The 20,287-nt window shown below is 40.4% G+C and overlaps 1 protein-coding gene across 3 annotated transcripts in view; it reads left to right on the top strand.

Annotated features, from left to right (window-relative positions):
- The window catches only part of WDR19 (WD repeat domain 19), a 93,773-nt gene that overhangs the window by 54,721 nt on the left and 18,765 nt on the right, over window positions 1-20,287 (top strand). For all 3 annotated transcript variants that reach the window (XR_502293.3, XM_008017627.3, XM_038008622.2), the window contains exons 21-29: window positions 53-110; window positions 3,586-3,726; window positions 3,808-3,890; window positions 4,692-4,775; window positions 6,318-6,464; window positions 7,076-7,200; window positions 9,007-9,119; window positions 10,624-10,692; window positions 19,295-19,372. Coding sequence is in view for 2 of the 3 variants with exons in the window: in XM_008017627.3 (XP_008015818.2) it covers window positions 53-110; window positions 3,586-3,726; window positions 3,808-3,890; window positions 4,692-4,775; window positions 6,318-6,464; window positions 7,076-7,200; window positions 9,007-9,119; window positions 10,624-10,692; window positions 19,295-19,372 (898 nt within the window). In the remaining variant the exon portion in view is untranslated. The remainder of the gene's footprint in view (window positions 1-52; window positions 111-3,585; window positions 3,727-3,807; window positions 3,891-4,691; window positions 4,776-6,317; window positions 6,465-7,075; window positions 7,201-9,006; window positions 9,120-10,623; window positions 10,693-19,294; window positions 19,373-20,287) is intronic.

Here is a 20,287-nt window from a genome sequence, read left to right as displayed (position 1 = left end):
ATGTAAATAAAATTCTAAAATAAATATTAAAAGTCACTCTTTTTTTTTTCAGGGGTGATTATGTAAATGCTTTGGCTCATTATGAGAAAGGAATAACAGGTGATAATAAGGTAACCTTGGATAAAGATAAGATATGCCTAATTATCTTTGGGTTCATTTTCAGTTTCATTTTTAAAAATCATGGTCTTATTTGTATTATATTTCATATCTAGCAGGTGAGCCTTTTCTTTGGTTTACTAACAACCTTGCAAGGAAATAGTTAAATCATTTTAAAACACTTCAAGCTCTTAAAATCTGACGAAGACAATGTTTTTATCAGTCTGATAAGTTTTACATTCTTAATATAAGTCTAAGTAAAGTTGGAAATAAGATTTTTATCCTTTCTTACCTATAGGCTATGATTTTCATAAGGTTTTTCCTTTTGCTCTTTTTAAAAGTTTCAGTAGGCCGGGCGCAGTGGCTCGCACCTGTAATCCCAGCACTTTGGGAGGCCAAGGCAGGCAGATCACAAGGTCAGGAGTTCAAGACCAGCCTGGCCAATACGGGGAAACCCCGTCTGTACTAAAAAAAAAAATACAAAACTTAGCCAGGCACGGTGGCTCACGCGTGTAGTCCCAGCTACTCAGGAGGCTGAGGCAGAAGAATCGCTTGAACCCAGAAAGTGGAGGTTGCAGTGAGCCAAGATCGTGCCACTGCACTACAGCCTGGTTGACAGAGTGAGACTCCATCTCAAAGGAAAAAAAAAAAAAAGTTTCAGTAACCATTTTGAAAGTGAATTCCCAATCCATAAAACTTTGTTCTGCCGTTTCTGTCTCATACTGTATCTTTCAAGATGACCCTGGAAAGCATGACCCACTATGCTACCTCTTTTTCCCATCCCAGAATTCTAGCTTAAAAAGCTAAGATTTATAATAATAATTACTGTTTTTAAGTTAGGTGATGTCTTGTGAAGGTTGAAAATCTTTTGACTTTCCGTTTTATATATAGCATTTTTATTACAAAAGTAATGCAACCTCATGATAGCTAATTTGGAAAATCACCAAAATATGTTAACATGAAAAGTGAGTCCAGGCCAGTCTGGCCAATGTGGCAAAACCCCATCTCTACTAAAAATACAAAAATTAGCAGCCATGGTGATGGGCGCCTGTAATCCCAGCTACTCGAGAGGCTGAGGCAGAGAGAATCGCTTGAACCCAGGAGGCGGAGGTTGCAGTCAGCCGAGATCGTGCCATTGCACCCCAACCTGGACAACACAGTGAGACTCTGTCTCAAAAAATAAAAAAAAGTGGGTCCAGGACTGGGCACAGTGGCTCATGCTGGTAATCCCAGCACTTTGGGAGGCCGAGGCCAGTGGATCACTTTAGATCAGGAGACCAGCCTGGCCAACATGGTTAAAACCCTGTGTCTACTAAAAATACAAAATTAGTCAGGTGTGGTGGCACACACCTGTAATCCCAACTACTCGGGTAACTGAGGCAGGAGAATCACTTGAATCGGGAAGCAGAGGTTGCAGTGAGCTGAGATCACACCATTGCACTCCAGCCTGGGCAACAAGAGGGAAACTCCGTCTCAAAAAAAAAAGTAAAAAAGAAAAGTGAGTCTAACTAATGCTTGACACCAGGAGTTCAAGACCAGCCTGGACAACAAAACAAGACCCCTATATCTACAAATTAATTTGTTTATTTTTCTTTTGGAGACGGTCTTTCACTGTGTCACCCAGGCTGGAGTGCAGTGGTGCGATCCTGGCTAACTGCAACCTTTACCTCCTGGGTTCAAGTGATTCTCGTACCTCAGCCTCCCAAATAGCTGGGATTACAGGCATGTGCCACCATGATTGACTAATTTTTGTATTTTTGATAGAGACAGAGTTTTGCCATGTTAGCCGGGCTGGTCTTGAACTCCTGGCCTCAAGTGATCTGCCCACCTCGGCCTCCCAAAGTGCTGGGATAACAGGCTTGAGCCATCGTGCCCGGCCCATCTCTACAAATTTAAAAATAAAAAATTAGCTGGGTATGGTAGCATTGCATCACTGCACTCCAGCCTAGGCAGTAGAATGAGACCTAGTCTCTTTAAAAAAACAACAACTTTTTTAAATTAAAAAATAAAAATTAAAAAATTAAATTCATTTTTTTAAATCACTACAATGAGTATTCTACTTAGTACATGTATCTTTAGCTACCTATGATAGTATTTCTGAAGAATATTCTCCTATAAGTTAGATTTCTAGGTTACAAAGTGTACTTTTCATTTTTGGCATGGCTAAATTGCTGTTCAAAAGAAATTGTAGTGATTCACACACACTCCATGTATGATAGTGCCCCCTTCATTCTCAGCAAAACTGAATGTTATCAGCTGTTTTATCTCTACCAATTCTGTAAGCAAATAAAGATATTTTATTTTATGTATATTTGATTATTGGTGAAGTTGAGCATGTTTTTATTTATTGGCCAATTGTATTTTGTTTCCACTCGTATTTTTTAATGAATTGTCTGATCATGTCCTTTGCTCATTTATCTCTTAGGTTTTTGACATTTTCTTTGTCTGGCTACATCAATTTTAGTTCATTCTTTATCTGCACCGTCAAATACAGTAACCACTAGCCACATGTGTCTACTTAAATTATTTAAAGTTAAATAAAAGTTAAAATTCAATTCCTCTGTTACACTAGCTGTATTTCAAATACCCAGTAGCTACCATATTGGACAGGGCAGATATAGAACATTTCTCTCATCACAGAAAATTTTACTAGACATGCTGCTTTAGATAAAATATAATCTGACATTATATCTTACTAGTAGAGATTAGTTATTTGGTGAGTTCTTTAGCTGTCTTTGGTATCTTTAATGAAGTTAACAATTACTAAAGAAATGAAGTTTTTATGTTTAATCATGCCTCATAGAGAAATCTGCAATTTGATAAATGGTTTTCTTCTTAATTTTATTCATGGCATTTATGCTATATAGCCAGTATATTACTTCTTATATAAAATTTTATACCAAAAAGACATATGAGGGTGGCCGGGCACGGTGTCTCATGCCTGTAATCCCAGCATTTTGGAAGGCCAAGGCAGGCGGATCACGAGGTCAGGAGATCGAGACCATCCTGGCTAGCACGGTGAAACCCCGTCTCTACTAAAAAATACAAAAAATTAGCCGGGCGTGGTCATGGGCACCTGTAGTCCCAGCTACTCGGGAGGCTGAGGCAGGAGAATGACTTGAACCCAGGAGGCGGAGCTTGCAGTGAGCAGAGATCACGCCACTGCACTCCAGCCTGGGCAACAGAGCGAGACTCCGTCTCAAAAAAAAAAGAAAAAGAAAAGAAGGTCAAGACATACAAGGGATAGTAAAAATTTGGTCTTAAGCATGAAGTTGATCTAGGCTTTCACAGAACAAAATATAATTTTGTAATAGCTGGTTTTTTTAAAAAAAAGACCCAAGTGTTATTTTAAAATCATGAGACTTCCCTGAAAAGATAAAAGTAAACCATAACCTTTGGACTCATTTTAGAGTTAAATTCATTGTTCTTTCTTAAACACATGGTGTTAAGTTAGAATCTGATTTGTTAGTATTTGCCTTGTGATTGCAGGAACATGATGAAGCTTGTCTGGCTGGAGTGGCCCAGATGTCCATAAGAATGGGAGACATACGTCGAGGGGTTAACCAAGCCCTCAAGCATCCCAGCAGGGTCCTTAAAAGAGACTGTGGAGCCATATTGGAGAATATGAAGGTCCTCTTTTGTCTGCATCAATATTCATATTGTCTTTTGTACATAATAACTTAGTATTTTAATAATCCTGTCTTATTTTAGCAATTTTCAGAAGCAGCCCAGCTGTATGAAAAAGGTCTCTACTATGACAAAGCAGCATCTGTTTACATCCGCTCTAAGAATTGGTAAGAGCTGCCTGCGGTGTGTTTCTGAACAGGATTGGAAATGAATGTGCCTCTGGGGTCTCCCCACTTGCCTCCTTGCCATGCTTTCTCCCTGTCCATTCTGTTCCCCTATCTAGACCTGCCCTTCATCTCTTTTGTTCTCCTAAGATAAGTTCATATTAATAGTTCTTTTTCCAAAGAATAGCACATTCTCCTGGTTTGGTGTGGAGAAATCCTTAGTAGGAAAAAACAAAAACCCCCTTGTCCTAACAGAGTTAATGGACTAACCATTTTCCTACCCTTGGGGGTGGGAGTGGAGTGGGTGTTAGGAGAAACAGCAATTAAATCAGCTTTTACCCATAGGAGCCAAGATTTTCTTTTCTTTTTTTTTTTCTTTTTTTTTTTTCTTTTGAGACAGAGTCTCGCTCTGTTGCTCAGGCTGGAGCGCAGTGGCACGATCTCAGCTCACTGCAACCTCCACCTCCTGGGTTCTAGCAATTCTCTGCCTCAGCCTCCTGAGTAGCTGGGATTACAGACATGCCGCCACCATGCCTGGCTAATTTTTGTACTTTATTTTTCTAGTAGAGACAGGATTTCACCATGTTGTCCAGGCTGGTCTTGAACCCCTGAACTCAGGTGATCTGCCCGCCTCACCCTTCCAAAGTGCTGGGATTACAGGCCACTGCATCCCGCCAGGAACCAAGATTTTTGAAAGATAGTAATAACTGTTTTTTGCATCCTAAAATCTAACATTTGGTTATAGCAGGCTACTTTTGGAGTGAACATGGTACTCATATTGTTCTCCTGGACCTACTTTTCCAGGGCAAAAGTTGGTGATCTTCTGCCCCACGTTTCTTCTCCTAAGATCCATTTGCAGTATGCCAAAGCCAAGGAAGCAGATGGAAGGTTTGTATACTTTCTCAAATTTATACCGATTTAAAGTAATATAAGCTTTACAAATTAACCATTGATATTTGCAACCCTGTAAGAAAGGCAAAGTAGAGAAAGACAGAAAACACCTTTATTTAATCCTTTGTTGGCCTGAAGTGCCAGACTATTAAAATCCTCCTGTACCTCATATATCTCAGTGTTTCCTTTATATACTCAAATATAGACTAATATCTCTTTTTATTTGAGGGTTTTATAGTGGAAGTTGAAATTTTGATATAATATGGCATGAAAATAAAGTGATTGTTATTTTATTAAGGAGGATTATTATTGTATAAATCACAGATGCAGGGGGAAAGAAAAGTGAAGAAACATGAATTCCACACATACAGCTGCTTGCTGAAGCCACATAGGGCTGCTTGTTTAAGCTTGTTTAAGCTGCTTAACTATCCATTGCTATATTTTAACTGTATTTAAAAATTTATAACTCTATTGTAATACAGTTAAAATATAGCAATGGATAGTTAATATCCTAAACATACAAAGATCTCCCACTACTTAATACAAGAAACTCAAAGACACTAGTAGGAAAATGGGCTAAAGACAAGAACACAAGTGCCAGAGGAGGAAGTACAATTATGAAATTGCATTTGATGTAAACATGAAAAAGTTCTACCTCACTAATAGTAATTAAATTAAGGCAACCTGCCATATTTGGAAATACTTATTTTAAACTAATAACCATGTTGTCAAAATATGCTTATATGTACACAACCAATAGAAATGTAACTTTTGGTCTGGGCATGGTGGCTTACACCTGGAATCCCTGCACTTTGGGAGGCCAAGGCAGGAGGATCACTTGAGGCCAGGAGTTTGAGGACAGCCTGGGCAGCAGAGAGAGAGCCCATCTCTACAACAAGTTTAAAAATAAAAAAAAAATTTTTAAAGAAATGTAACTTTCTATAGCCTCTGGAAATTAACTTGGAAATATCTACTAAGAAACTTTTAAAGGAGATTTAATACCCTGCACTTTTAGAAAAGTAACCTTAGGAAATAGAGATATACACCGAATGTCTTGTTGAAATGGAGGGAGCTGAGAGCCGGTCAGGAACTGAAGAGGGGTCCTGAGCTCTATCTGGAGGTCAACACAAAGGTACGAGCTTTGTGACTGAGGATATGTAAAGGTTTTATATGTCACCATGAAGCTGTATCTATAATTGTGAAAAAAAATTACATTTTCTATGTTTTCTATATTACTATTATAATCTTCCTACTTAAAAGGAAAAAAAAAAAAAGCAGTAAATTGTAAAAAAATATATGGCTTTGATTCAGATGGGAAAATACAATTTAATATTGATATTTTACTGTTCATTTATCAAATTCCTAAAAAGAACATTTTAGTGGGATGGTTCCTGGTATTTTTCTATTAAAGGAAAAAGAAGTTCAGGAAAAATAAGCAGTCACCATCAATAACATGAAAAAGTGTCCTAAACACTTATCAACATTTTCTCCCCAGATTGACAGTGTTAAAAAAAGTTTATCTGAGCTATGTTTTTACAGATACAAAGAAGCTGTTGTGGCTTATGAGAATGCAAAACAATGGCAAAGTGTAATCCGCATCTATCTGGATCACCTCAATAATCCTGAAAAAGCTGTCAGTATTGTTAGAGAGACCCAGTCTCCAGATGGAGCCAAAATGGTAGCCAGGTAACATAATACATTAATATTTTTGGACTTTCAAAAACCACAGAAGTAAGCCTCCACCTTCTATCATCAAATATATTAATTCAAAAGGAATATTTAGTCTTTATTTTTCTTATCAGGTCTAAGTATTTAAATTCAAAGGCTGTTGTGGTCAGCAGACAAGAGTATGTCTTTCAAGTGTAAGCATATAATATAGAACTGCATGCTGGGTGTGGTGGCTCACACTTGTAATCCCAGCACTTTGGGAGACCGAGATGGATGGATCACCTGAGATCAGGAGTTCAAGACCAGCCTGGCCAACATGGTGAAACCCCATCTCTACTGAAAATACAAAAAATTAGCTGGGTGTCGTGGTGCATGCCTGTAGTTCCAGCTACTTGGGAGACTGAGGCAGGAAAATCACTTGAACCCAGGAGGCAGAGGCTGCAGTGAGCCGAGATTGCGCCACTGCACTCCAGCCTGGGTGACAGAGTGAGACTCCGTTTCAAAAAAAAAAAGAACTGCAATTTATCTAATAAATTCTGATTTTTAAATGGTTTCCCCTGTTTGAAAAATTTTATAAATCACAAACTCATATAAGAGTCTAGCTAATTAAAGAAAGTACTTTGCTTCAGGTTTTTTCTACAGCTTGGTGACTATGGGTCTGCCATCCAGTTTCTTGTCATGTCCAAATGTAACAATGAAGCTTTCACACTGGCTCAGCAACACAACAAAATGGAAATCTATGCAGATATTATTGGTAAATATCATTTTTTCCCTAGTTCTCTTCAAGATGTTTATCATAAAAACACTGTCGCTTATGATCTAATTATCAGATTGGTATACATACAAGAATGCGCTTGGTGTAAATGTTTATCATTTATACATAGACACACACGTGTCTATGTTATGTGTTGGATTTGAAGATCCCTGCTACTTCAAGGTGAGATGGTATTGTTAAAAAGGACTATTTTAAAAAATGAAGGGTCTTTCTGTGTGAATTCCAAGAGAGGCTATATTTCCCAAATCCTGCTATTTATCAGCCAGTAGTAAATCAAAGATTTCAGAATGAAGGTGATAGAAAATGCAGGATGATTTTTGAAAATGTAAATATTTTCATTTAAAAATCGAGTTACAAATGATGAAGAGTGATATACCCAAGATGTGTTTTTCAAAGATTTGGACAGTCCAAAGGAGAATTTGATATTCTGGGAATGCCTGCTTAGAGGTTTTCTTCTCATGTTTGCAATTGTTTTTAGAAACTACTGAAATAATTTTCAAATTTTCATTTCATGGACCATACGTAATGTTATTTGTGTTTTGTTTTGTTTTATTGTGCTAAAATATATATAACATAAAATTTCCATTTAAAAGTGTACAATTTGGTACATTTATTCACGTTGTTATGTGGCCATCACCACTGTCCATCTCTAAAACTTTTTCATCATCCCAGACTTTCTCTGTACCCATTAAATAATAATTCCCCATTGCCCTCTTTTCCCTAGACCGTGGTAAGCACGATTTTACTTTCTGTATCTATGAATTTGACTCTTCATGGTACCTCATATAAGTGGAATCATAAAATATTTATTCTTTTGTGTTATTTTGTTTTTTATAATTCACAAAATGACCATAAGAATTGATGTTAGGATTCACAAGAAAATATTTATTTTAGTCTTCAAGGAAACAAATTAGGTAAAAGCTTCTTGGGATGCTTTGGCTTCCCAAATGACTTCTTGTGAAGTCATTAAGATAGTTAGAGAAAATAGAGTTAAAAAAAAAAAAAAAAAGGAAGTACAGATAAGCAACTTTAGAATTGCCAATGCTTAACTTGACAGATGACATTTCTGTCCTAATGTTACCACCACCATTTCACTAAAGCAATTTTTCTAAGTTCATAAGAACATGGTTTGTCTTATATCAGGTGTGTATATTAAGGGGGTGTGTGTGTGCCTCCTCCCACCTTCAAAACACACACATACTTTTCCCCACTTTGCTTTATGCCTTTCTCTTATAAACCCCCTTTTCCCCCAGCTGGAGGCGCAGGGTGGTTGTTATACTTTAGTATTCTATTGGGCCCCAACTCCCATAGGTAAATGTAAACAATGAATTGGAATTCCAGCAGCTTTGGAGGTCCTTCTTCCTCTATGCTTAATGTATTTAAGCCCCAAGCCAAAGGAAAAACAGTCATATCTTTAACCAGCATCTACTGGCTACTTGAATGTCATCTTCCCTACTTGTCTGACAAATATACAGACTATTGTTTAAACCAGGCATTGCTGAGAGGGATGGATTCCATTTGTATTACTAACAAAAACCTTATAATTTCCTCTCCTGGATCACATTTAGAGTTAAAAAAAAGATGGAACAGAGTCAATATTTGGGGTAATTGTGATAAGTATGTTTTGTGACGAAAATAGACATTAATAATTACATTGATGTTTGCTGTTAGGAGTTTTTAATCACCTATTTTTAGATCACTCGTTCTTAGATTTTATTTTCAGGTTAGCAATAAAGGGTAAACAAGTTTTGCTCAGATATTTTACTTAGTAAACTTCTGTTATAGGTTCTGAAGACACTACTAATGAAGACTATCAAAGCATTGCCTTATACTTTGAAGGAGAAAAGAGATATCTTCAGGCTGGAAAATTCTTCTTGCTGTGTGGCCAATATTCACGAGTTAGTATTTGCCAAGAAAATATACACTGACTACGCAGGAATAATTGTAGGAAATATATGTAAATGCCAGTAACTCCCACTCAGATTTGAAATCTCAGAGCTAACTCTGAAATCTTCCTCTCCCTCCCACACCCAGTCACAGCCTTCCTTTGTAATACCTCTCACATCTGTCACTTTCATTCTAACTACCATCAACTCAGTCCAGGCCCACATGACCTTGCTTCTGATTATTGCAGTAGTTTCTTATTTTTCCTGTTTTTAGTTTGTCCACCTTTAGAGTTTGTCATCCTTCACTTTGTTCCCCAAATAATAGTTGCTTTCATTGTTACAGAGTCCCTTGGCCTAAGGCAGGGGTTACAGTGTCCAAAGAAGGGACATGATAAGTGAAGCTATGGGGTAACGCTGCGCATTGTTCATGTGACAGGGTAGGGACTACTGAACGGCACATATCTTAAGAAGCCAGCTGTTGCTCACCTCCATCAAATTGTTGTTTTTTAGGAATCCAGGCCCTGTAGTGCCAGATCATATGATTTTTTTCAAGAGAAACGGAAGCTTGGGGCTGCCAGTTTTGAAATATGTGCCCCAATATTTATAGAATACCTCACTGGCCAAAAAAAAACATGTCTGTGTGTGAATTCAGCCTACAGGCCACCACCAATTTGTTGTTGCTGGCTCTTAGATAAAGTCCAAACTCCTTTGCTGGCACTTAAGAGAATTTCCATAGTTTGACCAACCAGCCAGAACTCCCTAATCTGGCACCCAGCTGTTTCCATAGAAGAGTCCCACACTCCTCTAACAGCCAGGACTTCATCCATCCTGTTCTCCATCTGGGTTCCTCTCTGCTCCCTACGCCACCTACCACAAACCTATTCGTCCTTCAAGTGACACCTTCAGGATCATCTCCATGCCAAACCATCTTTTCTTCCTCAGAGCACCTATAAAAGAAAGAAAAAAATAACACTGACAATCCAGTCCATTTGTCTCTTTATAGTTGTAAATTTCTTCCTAAGTGTGGTGTTATGGTGTGCAGGAATTAGACAATTATGACTTAAAATATTTGGTCTCTTATATTATCATCATATCACACAGATCTTCCTGGTAAGATTGTACGTAACACAGAAAAGAGGGGCCGTGCCATACCATTCCTGGTATTCTCCACGGGGTCTAGCGAAGTCCCACATTCATAGCAGCAGGTTGTCAGTAACTATTTGTTGAAAGAATAAATGAATGAAAATAATTAAATCTTCCTACTGAAAAGGGCACATTTTGCCTTTTCATTTCATCAGGACTAGATTCTTCAGAGGGTTAACTGGGTCCTTCCATTTTTTAAACTATACCCAGCTTTTAAGGATATATTTAAGATCCAACACTATGCGAGCCCCTGGTTGAGATGAAGGTACTTTCACAGACTGTAATTACTTTGTGTAAAAGCTGTGTGAAAGCTTTGTTTTCCCTAATGTGAAAATATTCTGAAAATGTTTAATTGCTATAATTCTCTTTTCAGGCACTGAAACACTTCCTGAAATGCCCAAGCTCCGAAGACAATGTGGCAATAGAAATGGCAATTGAAACTGTAAGTACACTTTGACTGAAACTTTCAAGAATGCCAATTTTTAAAAAAACTTCTTGAAGAAAATTTTAAATATATGCAGAAGTAGACCAAACAGTATAACAAACCCCTACATACCCATCATGTAGCTTCAACAGCTGTCAGTGCATAGACAGCCTCGTTGTATTCATACCCTCACCTCTTTCCTGGGTGTTTTGTTTTTTTTTTAAGTAAATCGCAGTCACCGTATCATTTCACTTGTGGGTACAATATCAGTGTCTAAAAGATAAGGAACTTTGGATTTTCTTTTAGGTGTAACTTGAGTACAGTAAGTTCACAAATCCTAAGTGTACAACTGGATTAGTTTTTTCCTCTGTGCATGGCTGTGTAACCCCCACCCAGATCAAGATATAGAACATTTCCAGCTACCGAAAGTCTCCCTCATGTCACCCCCCAGTCAATATCCCCTACCAAAGGTAACCACAGTTCTGACTTATATTCTTACAGATTCGTTTTGCCTTTGTATAATCTAAATAGAAACAGAATCACACATGTGTATGCTTGTGTCCAGTTTCAGTCAGCATTATGTATGCAAATGTGTGTTTGTGTTACTGCACATAGCAATAGGTCATTCTTTTTTTTTTTTTTTTTTTTTTTTTGAGACAGAGTTTCGCTCTTTTGCCCAGGTAAGAGTGCTGTGGCATGATCTCGGCTCACTGCAACCTCCGCCTTCCAGTTTCAAGCGATTCTCCTGTCTCAGCCTCCCGAGTAGCTGGGATTACAGGTGCCTGCCACCATGCCCAGCTAGTTTTTGTATTTTTAGTAGAGACGGGGTTTCACCATGTTGGCCAGGCTGGTCTCGAAATCCTGACCTCGTGATCTGCCCACCTCAGCCTCCCAAAGTGCTGGGATTACAGGCTTGAGCTGCCGCGTTCAGCTCAGCAATAGGTCATTCTTCTTCATTGCTGTGTAGTATTCTACTATATGACTGTACCACAGTTTACCCCTTACACTGTTAATGGACTTTTGAGTTGTCTCCAGTTTGGGCATATTATGAATAAAGCTGCCATAAAGCTGTTCATGTCTTTTGGTGAACAAAAGCCCTCAGTTTTATTGGGTATATATCCAGGAGTAGAATCATTAGGTCATAGTATTCTAAATACAGGTCTTTTTGTCAGATATATGTTGCAAAAATCTTCAAAGGCATGACTTGCCTTTTTATTCTCTTGATGAGCAGAAATTCTTAACTTTTAATAAAGTTTAACTCATGAATCTTTTATAGTTAGTGCTTTTTGGTCCAATTAAGAAATTTTAAGCTGGGTGCAGTGGATCACTTGAGGTCAGGAGTTCAAGACCAGCCTGGCCAACATGGTGAAACCCCATCTCTACTAAAAATACAAAAATTAGCTGGGCATAGTGGTGGACACCTGTAATCCCAGCTACTTTGGAGGCTGAAGCAGGAGAATCACTTAAACCTGGAAGGCAGAGGTTGTAGTGGGCCGAGACTGTGCCATTGCCCTCCAGCCTGGGCAACAAGAACGAAACTTCATCTCAAAAAAAAAAAAAAAAAAGAAAAGAAATCTCTGCCTATCCCATGGTCATGAAAATATTTCCCTTATGTTTTCTTCTAGTAGTTTGTTCTATCTGTCTCATTTAGGCTTATGCCCATCCCAAATTAATTAGGTATATGGTATAAGGTAGGGGTCAAGGATATTTCTTTTCAATGTGGATATCCTGTTGACCCAGCACCATTTATCAAAATACCATCCTTTCCACCACTGAATTGCCACAGAGCATTTGTTATAAATGAAATGACATGAAATTACCATGTAGTATGAATCTGGTTTGGGATCCTCTAGTCTTTTCCTTTAGTCTGTCCTTGTACCAATACTCCATTGTCCTGCTTACTGTATGTATTGTATATTATAATCTTTCTGTTTCTGTGGATTTGCCTATTCCAGACATTTCATATAAATGGAACCATATAATATGTGGCCTTTTCTGCCTGCTTCTCTCATTTAGCACCATGTTTTCAAGGCTCTTCCGTGTTGTAGCATGTGACAAGAATTCATGCCTTCTTATGGCTGAATGATATTCCATTGTATGAATATACCACACATTGTTTATTCATCAGTTATTGGGCATTTGTTGTTTCTTCTTTTTGGCTATTATGAGTAATACTGCTATTAACATTTGTGTGCAAGTTTTCATGTGGACATGTGTTTTCATTTCTCTTAAGTGTATTACTTAGGAGTGGAATTGCTAGGCCATATGTAAACCCTATGTTTAACATTTTGAGAAACTGTCCAACTGTTTCCCAAAGTGGCTGACCACTTATATTCCAACAGGCACTATGTGAGGGTTCCAGTTTTTCTAGTAGCAATTCCTTAATATTGTCAACTATCTAGTTAGGGTTCCAATTTCTTCAACTCTTGCATAAATGCTTTCATACAGTTAGTTAGTTCACCTCAGTATCAAGACAAGGCCCATGTATTACATTTAGTTTATATGGGCCTTAAGTCTCTTTTAATCTCCCTTCCCCTCCCTTCTCTCCTTCTCTTTCTCTCTCTCTCTTCAACTATCTCCTGAACACCGCCCGCACACGCATACTTGCTATTTATTTGTTAAGAAAATGGGTCATTTATCCTGAGGAATTTCTGACATTTTGATTTAGCTAATTACATCCTTGTGGTATAATTACCCTGTATTTCCCACTCACTAGTAGTTAAATCTAGATACTTGATCAGATATAGATGACATTTCTGTAAAAGCAACTTCATAGATGGTACCATGTACTTCCTATTCTCATCACAGCAGTAGGGCCATATTTTTTTTTTTTTTTTTGAGACAGAGTCTCACTTTGTTGCCCAAGCTGGAGTTCTGTGGTGCAATCTCAGCTCAACGCAACCTCTGTCTCCTGGGTTCAAGTGATTCTCCTGCCTCAGCCTCCCCAGTAGCTGAGATTACAGATGTGTGCTACCATACCCAACTAATTTTTTTGTATTTTTAGTGGAGACAGGGTTTCACCATGTTGGGCAGGCTGGTCTCAAAATCCTAACCTCAAATGCTCTGCCCACCTTGGCCTCCCAAAGTGCTGGGATTAAAGGCATGAGCCACCACACCCAGCCTAGTAGGGTCATATCTTAAATCAACTTGGGCTGCCATAACAAAATACCATAGTCTGGGTGACTTCTGGAGTTTGAGAAGTCCAAGATCAAGGTGCTGGTAATTTCGTTCCTGATGAGGGCTCTCTTCCTGACTTGCAGACGGCGGCCTTCTCACTGTGTCCTCACGTGGCCTTTCCTATACATGTATGCAAGGAGAGAGATTTCTCTCCCTTCCTCTTAAGGCTACAGTCTAACCTTAATTACCTCCCAGAGGCTCCATTTCCAAATACCATTACATAAAGGGGCTTTAACAGATGAATTTGGGGTATGTGGGGGACACAAACACTCAGTTCATAGTAGCCCATATTTTTGTGGTCTTTTTTTTTTTTTTTTTTTTTTTTTTTTGTTGCCCAGGCTGGAGTGCAGTGGCATGATCTTGGTTCACTGCAAACCCCACCTCCTGGGTTCAAGTGATTCTTCTGCCTCAACCTCCTGAGTAGCTGGGACTACAGGTGCCCACCCAGCTCCTATGGTTAAAAAAATTAACCACACCCAGCTAATTTTTTTTTTTTTCTATTTTTTAAGTAGAGACGGATGTTTTACCATGTTGGCCAGGCTGTTCTCAAACTCCTGACCTCCGGTGATCCACCCACCTTGGCCTCCGAAAGTGTTGGGATTACAGGGGAGAGCCACCGTGCCCGGCCTGGTCTCTCTTTTTATGGTGTTAAGATTGATTATTGGGTGTAGGTGTGGTCAACCTGATCAGTCTATGATAAGCTTTCCCATCAACTTGTCACCTAATGATTTCAGCAACCATTGATGATGATTACTTAGATCGGGGTATCCAATCTTTTGACTTCCCTGGGCCACATTGGAAGAAGATGACGACTTGCCTTTAATTAATAAGTCCAGAAGGGCTCTGATTTGGGTAGTTCAAGTGTCCATTGCAGGATTAGTCAACTGGTGGCCACAGGGATGGAATATCATGCCTGGGCAAATTGGGTCAAATTCCCACCACTAGACAAAGTTCAGTAGCCATGGAGATGGGGTCTCTTAAGACATGGAATTTCCACTGGAACTCCATGGTTGAAGTGAAGCAGAAGCATCTCTCAGAAGAGTTGAAGGAATGAATATTAGACAAAATTACGGATGTCCCTTGCAGCTGTCAAATTTCTCTCCTTTCATTAGTATTCTGTAATCCCACAATACTTCCTCATTGTTGTATTTCTAATGGATTTTGTTAAATTTTATTAAGGTCAAGGACATGTAGTCAGTAAAACCAACGTATTTGTACTTATTGCTGGGATTACTTCATTCAGACAAGTCCATTCTGAACTTTACTACTGGATTTTTTTTTTCAAGTGCAGCTGCAAATCATTTTATTCTTAAGCTGCAAAACCTCTCGTGGTTCCCCATTGCCTCCACAATTTATTCCCAAATTATCCTTCATGGATCATAAAATCTTAGAAATACCTGGAAGTGAACCAGTCTAACCTCCTTCATTTTACTGATGGGGAAACCGAGGTACCAGAAGATGATATGACTAACCTACAGACACCCAAATAGAAAGTAATCGATCTGGGACTAAAACCAACGCTTTCTTTCCTTCCCACTTACCTCTTAAACTCCTCTAGGTCAGCAGCCTGTGCTACAACTAAATTGGCCACTTTTTTTTTTACCCCCTTTTGAGACAGGATCTCTTCTGTTGCCCAGGTGGCATGATCACAGCTCACTGCAGCCTCAACCTCCTGGGTTCAAGCAATTCTCCCACCTTAGCCACCCAAGTAGCTGGGACTACAGACATGCCACCACACCTGGCTAATTTTATATTTTTTGTAGAGATGGGTTTTTGCTGTGTTGTCCTGGCTGGTCTTAAACTCCTAGGTTCAAGTGATCCTCCCACCTTGGCCTCCCAAAGTGCTGTGATTACATGTGTGAGCACAGTGCCCAGCCTTAAACTGCCCTCTTTTATTTGAATAGTTCAGGGTTCCCCTTCCTTCGTTCCTTCACTCTTGTGCCTTACACCTAAAACACCCCTAGCCCTGCACCTCTGCCTCATCCTCCTACCCAATAAGCCTTTCCTAAACTGTCCTCGAGATGAAATTTCACCCTCCCTAGAATGGTCTAAGTACTTTGAACGCCACTTACCGCTATAGTAACTCCCTTCAGATTTACAAGTTCCTCAAGGTCCAGAACCCATCTCTTTATATAGAGTGTTCAGCACATGGCAGTCACTCAATTCATATTTGTTGAATCGAGCACATGTTGGTCCCTAGCTCAGTGAAAACAGGTGATAACAAGTTTCCTTTCCAGTCTTCCATTTCTTTCTTTCTTTCTTGGGGACCTTACCCTGGGGAAAAAAAAAAAATCACTTTTACTCGTGACTTGCATTTTCTCACAATGTGCGCGCTCTTTCACCTGCTGATTCGCAGCCAGAAGCCGCACCCCTGAGTTATTGGGTTCACCGTCAAAATGCTTGTGCTTCACCCACCCCCACCCATCCCCATCCTCGACATCTCAAGGCTTTGAAACACCTCCTTGGTTTATGGAGGGGGAAAGGAAATATGAGACCCCTCACTGGGAGATGATGGGGAAGGTGGGGCTCACTGGTGTCCCTCAGGTGAGTTGGGAGAGTCCTCCTTACCTCCTCGCACTCAGCTTCTGCCTTCCCCACTCCATGAACTTGCTTGAAAAGGTCCCCACAGATCTCTCACTTGCTAAATATAGAAGTCTCGTGTCAGTCTTCACCCTACTCCATGTTACAGTAACATTTTACCCTATTATACTACATCTTTTTGGACGTTTTTCCCCTCAGAATACTGCATCTTCTGTTCTCCACTTCCTTCTCAGATGGTCCCTTCTCAGCCTCCTTCCCTGGCCCCTCTGCCCCTTCAATGCAAGTGCCCCTCAGCATTCCATCTGCACCCTGCCATGAGTTGCCTTTGCCTGGCCACGTCTATTCCCTGCTGGCTCTCCTGTCTGCCTGTCTGTCCTGACACTTCGAGTATGCTCCACTCTCCCTGGGGACAGCTGCCATTATTGCTGGTGACAAAAACAATAGGGACAGCCGGGCATGGTGGCTCACAGCTGTAATCCCAGCACTTTGGGAGGCCGAGGTGGGCGGATCACCTGAGGGCGGGAGTTCGAGGCCAGCCTGACCAATGTGGAGAAACCCCATCTCTACTAAAAATATAAAATTAGCCAGGAGTAGTGGCATATGCCTGTAATCCCAGCTACTCAGGAGGCTGAGGCAGGAGAATCACTTGAACCCGGGATGCAGAGGTTGTGGTGAGCAGAGATCACGCCATTGCACTCCAGCCTAGGCAACAAGAATGAAACTCCCGTCAAAAAAAAAAAAAATAGGGACACCTATCGAGTGCTGACCCTGCCAGTGGGGTGGCCACATTTTGCATATGTAATAGTGAAAATTACTCAGTGCTTCTCTGAAATTTAACTTTAACTGGGAATGCTGTATTTTTGTTGTCTGTATTTGACAATCCTGTCTACTTGGCACCTGTTCAAGCCGTGTACATGTATTGACTTATTTAATCCTCACAGCAGTTCTGTGAGTTAGGTGCTATTACTGCCCACGTTGAGGCCCCAAGAGTAACCTGCCCAAGATCACACGGGTCTCAAGTAGTGTCACTCAATTGACCCCCAGCAGGCTGGCTCCAGAGCCTTTGCTTTAACCATTTCTCTGTCCTGGCTTATTCACCGAAAGCCATCCACAGAAGCCATCAAGAGAACAAGCTCTATCATTTATGTCCCAACATCCCTGCTTTACTGAAGTGGCAAGAGCAGAGGTGACACAGATTGGTGAAAGCCTAGCTTTTGCCCTGACGGTGACCACAGGCAGGGCAGTGTGCAGAAATCCTGCAGCTTGAGAGCCTCTGCACCTGCAGGTTCAGGGCCATCTCTCTCTTACTCAAGTCTGCTGATTGCACCCTTCCTGTACCGGACAGATAACTTGCAGACTTGTCCTCATACCTCTCCTGAGGTGTAGCAAGCAAGACCATGTGTTGCTGAGTCCCTAGTGATCATTTCCTCCATTGTCTGGTGGTTTTTCTCATTGTAATGTCATTACCATGACAAGACTGTTCAGTGTTCCTTCCCCTAAGTTGAGCTCCAGGTGTGTTTTTGGCTCACTCCTTTTTAATAGACACAGAATTCTGAAGCCTCCTAATTTTGTCAGTAATTCCCTAGTGCTCCCCCTAAATTCCTGACCTCACACATTCTGTTCCTATTAAACTCATACATGCCCATCCTGCAATGTGGTACATTATTTTTCCAGTTCAACACCACCCAGTACTTCAATGATTTAACTCACCTTTATGGAGATGAATTTTTTTTCTTCTTTTTTTTTTGAGACAAAGTCTCACGCCATCGCCCAGGCTGGAGTGCAAGGGCAGGATCTCAGCTCACTGCAACCTTCGCCTCCCAGGCTCAAGCCGATTCTCATGCCTCAGCCTCCCAAGTAGCTGAGATTACAAGCATGCACTACCACACCCAGCTAATTTTTGTACTTTTAGGAGAGACAGGGTCTCATCATGTTGGCCAGACTGGTCTTGAACTCCTGGCCTCAAGTGATCCACACGCCTCAGCCTCCCACAGTGCTGGGATTACAGGCGTGAGCCACCATGCTGGGCCTGGAGATGACTTTTAAGTAAAGATTTCTAAGCCAGCCTTCTCTCCAGAGCCGCACCCACATTTCAGCTGCTTGCCTTTATCCAGGCTTCTCTGGCTGGGACCCTCACTTCTTTACACTTTTCATAACGTGTAGTCGTGCGCAAGACCTTTTCCTCGGGGAGCCGCTGCAGAGGAGGGCACCTGGAATGATATCGTTGTGTCAGCGCTTGTGCTTAAGATGCTGTCCTCAAGGTGTCATAGTCATTTATCTTAAAGTTTTTATTAAAACATCCAAAGGCCGAGCACGGTGGCTCACGCCTGTAATCTCAGCACTTTGGGAGGCTGAGGTGAGCAGATCATGAGGTCAGGAGATCAAGACCATCCTGGCCAACATGGTGAAACCCCCGTCTCTGCTAAAAATACAAAAATTAGCTGGGTGTGGTGGTGCATGCTTGTAGTCCCAGCTACACAAGAGGCTGAGGCAGGAGAATCGCTTGAACCCAGGAGGAGGAGATCGCAGTGAGCCGAGATCGTGCCACTGCACTCCAGCCTGGCAACAGAGCGAGACTCCATCTCAAAAAATAGTAATAATAATAAATTAATTAATTAATTAATTAATCCAAGAAGTACATTCTCTGTGCATGTGAAAGAAAATATGGTGTTTTGATATAGCAGCTAAGAAAAGCTATAGTGTCTAAGGATGGATTTTTATTAATGGAGAATCTAGCAACAAATGAAGAAAGGCCCTGATCCTATGTCATATTTCAGGCACTTTACTATAGATACTATTAATGTTTTTTATTCCATCTCCCTAAGCAGAAGATTGTCTTTTTTTCCAGTCTTGCTTGATTTAAGATGGTGAATTTGCTGGGTCTTTCTCTCTTATTAAACAGGTTGGTCAGGCCAAAGATGAACTGCTGACCAATCAGCTGATAGACCACCTCTTGGGGGAAAACGATGGCATGCCTAAGGTACTGAACACGTGGGCTTCATGTGCGTCCTCAGATCTCAGTTACAGTTTGATTCTGCCTGTTTTTACCCATCATGCTTTTACAACATAGATGTGAAAAATTTTCTCCCTGCCAGTAGTGTAGATAATCTAGACCAGGAGTGTCCAATCTTTTTGCTTCCCTGGGTCACATTGGAAGAAGAAGAATTGTCTTGGGCCACACATAAAATACACTAACAATAGCTGATGAACTAAAAAAAAAAAAAAAAAAAAAATCACAAAAAAAAGTCATACTGTTTTTAAAAAGTTTACAAATTTGTGTTGGATTGCATTCAAAGCTGTCTAGGGCCACATGTGGCCTACAGGCCATGGCTAGAGCAAGCTTGATCTAGACAGACCCTGTGTTTTGGAGGATAACGTATATTTACTCTTTAAAATTGGCTTTGTCACCTGTGAGATAGCCATGCCCCTCTAGATAACAATCCTCACCACATGCAATTTTTCTCAAATGTTATAATTTTGCTTATTGTAGGAACTATGAAAAAAGATCACTGACATTGAAACGATGACCTAGCACTCATCTCTAAAACTCAGAGTGTGCTTTGTTTACATTCCCAAAATTATGGAAATTAACAAAAATCAGATTAAGCATAAAGGTAGTTCTCTATAACATAAAATAGAAATAAATTGGCCAGGTGCGGTGGCTCATGCCTGTAATCCCAGCACTTTGGGAGGCAAAGGCGGGTGGATCACTTGAGGTCAGGAGTTGGAGACTAGCCTGGCCAACATGGCGAAACCCCGTCTCTACAAAAAATACAAAAATTAGCCGGGCGTGGTGGTGCGCACCTGTAGCCCTAGCTACTCTGGAGGCTGAGGCAAGAGAATTGCTTGAACCCAGGAGGCAGAGGTTGCAGTGAACTGAGAGATTGTGCCACTG

Source organism: Chlorocebus sabaeus, chromosome 27 (genome assembly GCF_047675955.1).
Source record: "Chlorocebus sabaeus isolate Y175 chromosome 27, mChlSab1.0.hap1, whole genome shotgun sequence".
Taxonomy (NCBI): Eukaryota; Metazoa; Chordata; class Mammalia; order Primates; family Cercopithecidae; genus Chlorocebus; species Chlorocebus sabaeus.
Note: the sequence above shows the minus strand (reverse complement) of the source record. Positions and strands in the feature narration are given on the sequence as shown.